Below are 9,879 nucleotides of genomic sequence, written 5' to 3' on the forward strand. Positions count from 1 at the left end.
TGCAAGTATCGAGGAGTAATTTATCACATGTACAGCAAGAAATGGAAAAAGAGCAGGGATTCAAGGATGAGACAACACTGGTATCTAATATTGCACTCCAAATGAAGAAATAACCCCCAGCTGAGAAACATTCTCTCTCAGAAGCTCAGAACGAGGATACTTTCTTACATTGTGTATTTAATGTGTAAAGTGATGGCTCTGTCATTTACAGCCATCTATCTGGCTGGTATTTTCCAGGTAACCTTACCCACCCGCTCTCCTCTGCTTAGAAAAATATTTGTTCAATAAACATTTTAAGCATAGAGCCAGTACTTGGAAGGCTCTGAGTAAGAAGACACTACTTGTATTTACTGCATACTGATTTCTCCTTTGTGCATCTGTAGGGCTCTGCACAAAACAATTACAGGGATTTTCCTCAGCTCCGAGCCTTGGGCTTATGAGCGTAGCACAGCACAGGCACACTGTGGTTGGGGTCTCATGGTGAATCCAACTTCAGCCGTTGTGTCCAGCTCTGATTCTTTGACCCCAGACGGAGGCTTAAAAGTAAATTTCTGGATCAAGCCAGTGAAGAAGATGAAGAGCACCACTGTGGCAAGGCCTTCTCCAATGCAGTTTCTCCGCCCTGCAATGCCAAAAGCATCGTTGTCTGTAGAGTAGTGGCTCCCCAGACAACTCTTCCCTCCTGGTTGGTAGCAACAGTGTGAGGGACAGAGCAGGCTGTAGGAATGCAAAACAGCATGGGGAGATACTCAGCAGCCACCACCACTGGTCTCCTACACCTATTTGGACACGGCTGTTTCCCTCTGAGCCTGCAAGGAATTGATTTGGGATAACCTAGAAACCATCCAATCTCAAGGGAGAGGGAAGGTAGAACTCTTGCGTGAGGGTGTTGAGGCTTCTGTAGTTCCCAGTGGTGTCTTTGAACCATAGGGCACAGTGTGAGGGGCTGTTTGCAACTCATCGAGACCCAGAGCAGATATTTCTGCACCATTCCCACCAGTGATGTCAGTGCTGTTCCTAACAGAGGCACTCAGTCAGAGGCAATCCTGACTCTTGACTGATGTGTTCTGTGGAGCTCTGGGCGCTCAGAGCCCTGTGCAAGGCCACACTTTTGTTACCTGTGGAGAAGGGCAGGAATGCTTTCTGCTTTACGAAGTTCCCTTCTGAATCAAGGAAATGGTTTGGGTTGAATTCATCTGGCGTCTCCCACTGTGTTTTATCCAGCAGCACAGAGGTGAGCAGAGGAATCACTGTAGTTCCCTGCAGCACAACCACATTCTGCTTAAGGGCTTTGCCCATGCAGCCACATAACCACACCTCCCCATTTGGGCTGCCTCTGCAAGCAAAGTTCCAAAGAACTAGTTTCTAGATTTGTGCATGACCAGATGATGCTAGTTAGTGGAGAAATCCTGTTCACTGGCATCACTGACTAGTATATGATTAAGTAACAGTGGTTGTGTGCTGTTACTGAACGACATTAGCCAGGCTTCCTTCCTGGCCAGATGATTTCTGCTTGCCTCAATTAGGCAATACGACAACGCCACCGTGCTCCAAAGGCAGCATTGCTTTATAGGGCATTAATGACAATGGAGAGAGTTAAGAGAATAGGGAATGGACTCCAGATTATCACGACCGAATGAGAAAACAAACAGAGTAATGGAAAATGAGGAGTTGTGTGCATAACCCTGAAGTCACACTTCCATCAGTTTGGATGCTGAGGAGATGGAGGATTAGGAAACTGGCTCTCCCGCATTGAATTCCCTGTGCCACAAGCTTCCCTCCTTCCTGTGACATTTTGCCCTGTGGGTCACTGGTGTGGTGCATGTGAACCACCCTGCTCTTTGTCCGGAGAGCAGCAAGTACCTTGGGTATGAAGTAGCCTTTAAAATTTGTGTCAGTGGAGGTGCACCGGGGAACGTGTGGCAGGAGGGTGACAAATCTTTGCACTTCGTGAATAACTGCAGTGGTGAAGGGCATTTTTTTCCGGTCCTCAAAGGTAGGCAAGCGGTCAGGGCCAAGAACTCGCTCAATTTCTGCGTGCACCTTTTCTGCAGGGCAAAAGGAAGGCATGAAGTGAGTTTTCCTCAGTGGTAAAGCACCTTCCAAATCCCAGCCCACACTGACTGTTGGCTGAACTACCCCAGGGTGGTGAGAGATGCAGGGCAGGGAGTTTCCCAGCCCCAGGGAGCAGATATGAGAACAAACCCTCAGATCCTTTGGTCCTGAATGGCAGCATGCAAAGTTTGGACAGAGGTGGACAGGCATCAGGCACTCAGATTTGGGATGCTCTAGCACACGTGGGCAGCTATGACACTTTTACAGGTGAGCAGCATTTATGAAGTCACTGCAGAATACTTTAATACCCTATGTAAGAAAAGCAAAACCATAAAGGTGTCTTACTTTGAATCTCAGGGTACTTCATCATCAGCAGAACAGCCCATTTCAATGTTGTGGACGTTGTCTCAGTGCCAGCCAGGAGCAGGTCAAGTGCAGAGGCCAATACATTTTCATCAAAGAAAGGATTATCTTTATTTTTCTCCTGTAGCAAAAATAAAGAAAAAGTCACTGCTGTTAGCATGGAAAACAGAACTAGGATGGTGCTCTCAAACCCAGAGTCATATGATCACAGGATGTGGAAGAGAGCTGGGAACCCGCATGGCTGGGAACCACCTCCAGGCAAACTCATGTTCCAGTTCCATTTGCTGATTCCCAGTCCCGTCACTAGAACTAGTCAGGATTCACATCTCTTTCCAAACACACCACCTCTATGCACCAGAGATTTCCTGCTTAATGTCCTCCGCTAGCTTTAAAGTCTGTAGTGAAAACCCAAAGAACACATCCCTATCTGGAAAAAACACTGCCAACCCACGTTTATATACACAAATACTTCTGCTAACAGTCTAGGATACATCTATTCATTGCTTTTTTTTTGGACTTCTTATTGTAATCATGAGCACCATGATACAACATCTCATTATCTAGAAGGGACTGTCCCTGGAAGACGTTAAAGGAGATACCACCCAAAAGGGTAATGTAGTCTTCAGAGACCTTACAGTGTGATGCATGTGAATCACAAGTGCCAAGATGCACCAGGATATCACTGGCACTTCAGTTCTGCTCTCCTGTTTCATGCTTCCACCGGGAAACAATTTGCCCATTTCTGAATGCAACAGCTGAGGCATGTGCTCAAGGGGTCAAGCTCAAACGGCCATCCTGCCCCCTCCTGCCTCAAGTACAAATGCTTGGAGAGGAAGGGAAAAGACAGACCAAACTGTCCTTGCCGTAGCCCTGCACTATCACCCCTACCTGTAAACCCACGAAGTGGGAGCTACTGATGAGTTTGCACAAGCACAGAAGGAACTTGTACATCTCTGCAACTGGGAATTCTTTGTCTTCCCATGCCCGCAGAGAGGGACATATCTGTCTGGAGTACATCGGAAAAATCATGTTACCTCCAGCAGGGAAGGAACTGTAGTTGGCACCCAAGAACAAGTCTTACACATTGGTCGAGTTAATAGCACAGTCTAATCGATTATTTCTTGCTTTTCCCACTGCATGCAGTATTGACGAGGTCTAAAAAAATCTGTTACAATAGGAGGATGTTTATCCCAAATTTAAATATTTTCATGTAGACCTTAGCAGAGTGCATTCATTAATCAAGCAACACGGAGTGTCTCCGCATAGATACCATACCAGAAATCATCATATTGTTAAAATACCTCTTGTTTGAATACCAGTGCATCAATGTAGCTTGTCAGGTTGCTTCCATTAATGTTTTCTTTGCTCTCCTTGATGTGTTTCTTTAAGATTACACACATCTCTTTTATTTTTTTCAGTATAATCTTGTGAGGTTTGAAGAGAAATCCAAGGAATGGGTAGAAATTAAATAGCTAAAAAAAAGAAAAAGGTATAGAAAAATATAAATTTCCCAATTACACTGTAAAACTTAAGCATCATAATGGAGAAATCATTTAAGTGAGGAACCAAATGATATAGTATTGGAGTTTCTCTTTGTTGGTAACTTAAAAAAATTTAGTGTATTAAAATGACTCCTCTTACTAAAAATTCTTTACAGAAATGAATGGAGCTAATCAGACTTGTCTAGACATAGCCTATAAACATGAATTAAAAAAATACAATTAAGGGAAAGTGATAGTGAACTCATGAAACAATGAAATTACATTTTTAAGGAGGTAATAAAGTAAAAAGATAAAGCATTACACTTTAGCAAAGAAAACTTCGGGTGTTTAGCAAGCCCAAATCCTCGTGTTTTAAAGTTGTTAGATCATCATTTTTAACTTTCACATGGATTATAAATCAATTACACTCACTTCTCAGCATCATTAAATTTCACAGCACAATAAATAGTTGCATTTTATGTGCGGGGGGTTACTTACGCCATTTCTTAATGTTAGAAATAAACTGGCTGCAGAATAAAATTCACAAACCTCTTGTTCTACCCTGTGCTAACCAGTTATAATTTTGCCGTTTTCTGCAAAAACTAAACCTGCTGTAGAGATTAAAAGAAAAGGGATGTTGCTCATGTCTTCATTGTACATTGTTCTTATTCAGGTAAAAAATCATCAGCATCCTTTTTTTCATTTTTCAGACAGCTTTCTGGATGACTGTTTCAACATTACCTTGAGTAACCAATATTCTATTCCTTGTCATGGACTAAGATTAACAGGAGGTCTTGGAGCAGATGAGAGCCTCTTAGTTGGAATATACTTCTTGTGCAGCCCTGTTTAGCAGGCATGCCCTCACTTTCCAACTGATTTAGTGCTACAATAGCAGGTGTGAAAGGTCTGTATATTGAGTCTGCAATCCTGTACTCTGTGACTAGTTTATGTAGCAAGAAGCCAAAACACCAAATCCTAGTAACTCCCAAATACACGTGGAATCATCCCTAAGGCAACTGGTTACTTCTGGGATGTTCACACAGCATGGCTATTTATGATGGTACATGCACAAAGCCAGTATTTTGATATTTCTATCACTGCCGTGTTTTTAAAGAAAGAAATTCTGGCCATGCCCTCCAAGAGGTACCTGATTCCCTCCAGTCTCTTCCACCTGAGCCTTGTTTAGACCAAAAATAGTAGGAGTATGGCTGAAAACCTCAGTTATTGCACTTTCAAGCTCAGAAGTGAGCACATCCTTTCTTCTGACAAGGTCACTTCAGTGTTTCAGCCCAGTGTTACCATGTGATGCTGGACCTCCTCTGCAGGACATACGCTGTGGGATTTCACAAAGGCGGAAAACCCCTGAACAAAGAATGCTATGTTTCAGTACCTTAAAGCTTCTTCAAAACAATCCAGCGTTAGTATATCGCCTTGAGCTACCAACTCTAATGAGATACTGGAGCTTCTCAACACAGAGGGTGACTTACATGCAAGAACGGAGAGCCAAGAAGGAGCATAACTTCATCTACGAGTCTTAGCAGAGTGACAAACGTTGGGTCTTCATAATCAAACCTTCTCCCAAAGAGTATAGCAAAGGTGACGTTGGAGGGGGCTGTATTCAAACACCGAAGTTGGAAAGGTCCACCTGGGAACAACCAAAATCATAACTGTGTTTGGAATTTCCAGAGCAACCCAGAGGTCTTCGCTATGGCTTTGCCAATATAAACCAACCAACATATCCCCAGATCACCTTTGAAGGATTTAATCAGTCCGACGAGAAACTGAAGCTCCTCAAGGATCCTTTCTTCTCCCAGCCGCTTCCCCATGCCAAGGTCCCGCAGGGCTGTCAAGGTGAACCGCCGCGTTTTCTTCCAGAGCTCTTGAGATGAGAAGAACACACCTATGGAGGGATCGCATGGCTCATTTGCCGAGGTGGTATGGGAATTTCTCAGAACCACCACAAGCACAACTATTTTGCAGCCTGGAGGAGCCTGCCTGGGAGGACTGGGGTGCTTGGGGAAGGCCAGCCCCAGGTAGGTTCTGTAGGGCAGGAGGCAACCATTTAAGCAGCCAGGTGCTGTTCACACCAAATCTCCGGGTTTGGCTTTTTTGTGGCTTCGTCTCTTTGCAGCCATACATGGCAAAATGTTCTATGCATGGTATTTATCTCAGGCTGACTTGTTTTTTCTCAGAAAAACAATGCAGCTGTTTCACAGAGCAAGGCTGGGAGCAGATGACAGTGCTCTGACCATGTCATGAACAGGACAAACTATTTCCCTGAAGTGCTTGCATTTAGGGGATGAACTTTCTTCTGCGCAGGGGGACAAGGAGAGGTGTCAGGGAGGCACCACTGCTTACAGCCAGGAAATATCCTTCAGCTGGCGTTAGGTAATCAGCCAAAAAATCTCGTATTTGACAGAGACAACCTTTATAGCAGAGACAATTTGGGTACAATTCAGAAATCCTCCCTTCCCAGGTGGGCTTCAGAGGCTGAACATAGTCTGTATCATCATGCACAGGCTGCGAAAGCAGCATAGCATACCCTTCCTCACCCTGGGCCTCACTCTTAAAAACAAGATAAAAAAAAAAACCACACGCTGTATGCATTATATACATATTAGGTCATCAGATCTTTTCCTTTCAGCCCTGGATTATTCCCTTCATTGTTTTTCAATGTCTAGTCTTGGGCAATGTATTACTTTTTAGCATGCAATTCAGAAACATGCCAAAAATCTGTTTACAGAAGTAATTGTTTGAGGTACAAACAGCCCGTGCTATTGCACTCTTGCCAGTTCTTGCAGTCTTTATCATGAGTCATGCCTGATCCAGGCTTTGTCTGAACTCCCAGTAACAGCAGAGAAGAGATTGCATAAGGACCTCGGCCTTCATGTGAAAAATTTCTTTCCCTCTGCACTGTAAAAAATCCCTTGAAATGTGAACCCAAGTGATGCTAAAAGAAAAAAAATAAATAAAAATGATAAGGCACACAAAAAGATGCCTACAACTATTCTTCTGAAGGAAACAAACAACAGCCCCCAAACTCATCAAAAATAGCCCTTGAAGGTACACATGCAGCTCCAGACTTAAATACTGCTGCAATTGAAAAACAAAACAAAACAAAACAAAACAAAACCAACACACATTTAAGAACCAGCAGTGAACACGTCCTTATCTTTTTAAACCTCCAGTACCATTTCCATGTTGGATGTGATGGAAGATTGGTATCATGGGTCTGTCTGTAAACACATTCGTCGTGTTCAGCAGGGCGTCTTTCACTGCCTCGTAGCCAGTCAGCACCACCACCTTCTGAAACCCCAAGTGAACAGTGAACACTGGCCCGTATTTCTCTGAAATCTACAAGGAGAGGAAATAGAAGCCGTCAGTGGTAGCAGTGTGTTTTGCTGCGGTGGTTAAGGAATTGCCTTCACTCCTCCTCCTGTGGTCAGAGGGGCTGGAGAGATGCCAGAGATTGAACCCTGAGACACTTCAATTAAACAGGAATCAAAGCAAATACACACTGGGCTGTTCAACCCACAAACCCCACTCATTTTCTGAGCTTTGGCCCAGGGGGTTAAAGAGGCAGACAGTAACAAGACCCTTCAGACACTAACACCAGCACAAAGGCATCAGGGACATCTTGCAAGCAGCTACCGGGCAACGTCTAAGCTGGTGGGCTGCAAAGCCACAGCCCACCACAAGAGGATGGAAGAACAAAGGTGACCTAATTTAAGATTAAATTTAAATTAAAAAAATGCCACAATTAATGCAAAGAGGTTTGTAATATGGTTCACCGGGGATGGACATACAAGAAACCATTGTTCTTTCAATCCATCTTACGAAATGACCACTGTCCCACACACTTCTTTCTATTTCTGCCACACCACAGTGTTCAAGCCACTGCACAGCAGGACAGGTCTGTACCCACCAGCGATGCTTTACAGTAAGATCTGAGAGCCAGGCAGCAGCAGCTCGCTGAAAGGCTCACAGACATGGTCCTGCCAGGCCATACGGGGATTTAAGACTTGACTGAGCACAATGCCATTGAAACTGCACAAAGCTGTTATGAGATAGAGCCTGGTGTCCCACAAAAGGGACAGTTCAGGAAACGTAAACCAGAGGAGAAAACTTAGCAACCCCTGCAGCTGTACCAAACCAACAGGTAGCCCAGGCAGAGTTTAATCTGCACTTCAGCAGTATAGCCAGACTCATTTTCTTTATGAAAAATAATAATAATAATAATTTATATATGTGTGTGTGTGTGTGTATTCAGAGGACTCTGACTTCAGCCATCCACCCAAAATAATACTTTGGTTGCTGCATAATCTACTAGGCAAATATCATCCCTAACACCTGCCCACTGCTGCAGCCCCGGGAGCCCTCTCACTGTGCTCTCCCCTTCACAGTTTCCAGCCCGAATGCAAGTCAGGGCAGAGCAGGCATAACTGGGTCTGCTCGGCAGCAGGCATCTTTCTCAGTTGTTTTTTTGATGCCATAATCTAATGGGGGAAAAAAGGCATCGGTGTGACAAATGCGCTTCCCGCTCCCAAGCCCTGGATGCTGAGTGCACTGAGGGCTGGCTGGTGGGATGGGAACAGGGATGAAGATGCATTTCCAAAGGCATTTTGGAGGCCCCTCACATGTGACGGAGACGGAAGAGAGACAGAGAAAGCCAATCCCTCTTACCTACACAGTGCTAAGCGCTCTGGAGGGCTGCTGACAAACTGATGCTAACAGGCTTGGTGTAAGGAGCAGGATACTCACACCCTGGGTCCCAACACGTGGAATGCCCACTGAGCCATATTTTGGCTCTAAGAGAAGAAACACATTGAAATTTTCTATGTTTTTTTTTCTTTTTTTTTTTTTTTTTGCTTCTGGAAGACAGATGCAAGACAACCGTGATTCCTACAGAGAAATTTGTCTTGCACAAGTCCAAGTCATTCACTATTTCAAATGATACTAATTTTCTCCTACTTCTCTTCTTTGGGCTGTGCTATCCTAACTCCCATTCAAAGAACTGCCATCATGAACAAGAAATACAAGCTATTTTGGCAACTACACTTAAGCATCCATCTTTCAACTTGGCCACGCAGACACTCAAGTATTTTAAAGTATTTCACAACAAAAGGAAGATGCCAAAGTTGAGGTTCATCAGTCCAAACTGGACACTCGTAGTTTTCAGTGTGTGAGTAGTCCTCATGTAAGTACTGCTCATATTTAACATCAGTTTCTGCAGAGCTGCGATTCAAAAGTTTCCTTGGCCATTTTAAAACCTTTACATTGAATTTATTAAACTTTTTTTTTTTTAACTGCACTTGGCACTGAACAATTATCTCAGAACTGTCATCTGAGGGAGAATTTTAACCAGGTACCTGCTGACATCCAACACCCTGAATACCCCAAAACCAGAGGATGCTTGTTCTTACCTTCATTAGGGACTTGTCTTGCCTTTTGATGTCCAGCAAATGCAGGTTGCCAATGACTGGAAGAGGAAATGGACCGGGTGGCAATTTTAAAGCTGATTGCTTGAAACCTTGTAAAACATAGAGTGCAGTTAATAAAATCAAGAAGCACAGCCCACAGATGAAGATGGGCATGAAGGCAGCCATAGTTTGGTGGAGCCTGCCTTTCCGAAAAGCTACTGAGAGATGTGTTTATTGGAATGTTCACATGATATTTATTCAGAGGATCTGATACCAGGGGCTTTTCTGAGCTTTGCTCAATCTTCCCTTCCACGCCCATATCTCCACAATACTTGGAATTTATGTCTGCACAAGGCAAAGTCCAAACACAATTTGGGGAGGTGCAGGCTCACAGGCTTCCCACATCATGGGGCATGGCCAGTTTGCTTCATTGCCAAAGTTTAGCTTAAATTCTTCTGCCTGCAATAATTTGCCCAGCACCTGGGAGTCCCACATCTGCTTCATTATTAGGCATCAATCGTGAAACCCCTCTTTACATTCCCTCTTCATCCCTCTCTTCC

At 44.1% G+C, this 9,879-nt stretch overlaps 1 protein-coding gene across 2 annotated transcripts; it reads right to left on the bottom strand.

The window, feature by feature from the left end:
- LOC137864654 (cytochrome P450 2W1-like) lies at window positions 1-9,596 on the bottom strand. Of its 2 annotated transcripts, XM_068698999.1 has the most exons (9): window positions 9,323-9,594; window positions 7,091-7,253; window positions 5,650-5,799; window positions 5,387-5,544; window positions 3,720-3,890; window positions 2,401-2,539; window positions 1,864-2,048; window positions 1,119-1,260; window positions 1-622 (listed from the first exon to the last, which is right to left on the bottom strand). In XM_068698999.1, the coding sequence occupies exons 1-9, from the start codon at window positions 9,503-9,505 to the stop codon at window positions 435-437; spliced, it is 1,479 nt and encodes a 492-aa protein (XP_068555100.1). In that variant the 5' UTR covers window positions 9,506-9,594; the 3' UTR covers window positions 1-434. The 2 variants fall into 2 exon arrangements, with proteins under 2 accessions (XP_068555100.1, XP_068555101.1); XM_068699000.1 differs by lacking the exon at window positions 1,119-1,260 and having other exon boundaries at window positions 9,323-9,596.
- Window positions 9,597-9,879: the final 283 nt, after the last annotated feature.

Source organism: Anas acuta, chromosome 15 (genome assembly GCF_963932015.1).
Source record: "Anas acuta chromosome 15, bAnaAcu1.1, whole genome shotgun sequence".
Taxonomy (NCBI): Eukaryota; Metazoa; Chordata; class Aves; order Anseriformes; family Anatidae; genus Anas; species Anas acuta.

Coding starts and splice junctions, on each gene's coding strand:
- LOC137864654 (XM_068698999.1), bottom strand. CDS start 9,505: ATGGCTGCCTTCATGCCCATCTTCATCTGTGGGCTGTGCTTCTTGATT. Junction 5,545..5,649: donor ACTGATTAAATCCTTCAAAG/GTGATCTGGGGA, acceptor GGTTGTTCCCAG/GTGGACCTTTCCAACTTCGG. Junction 3,891..5,386: donor TTGGCTCTCCGTTCTTGCAT/GTAAGTCACCCT, acceptor TCTTTTTTTTAG/CTATTTAATTTCTACCCATT.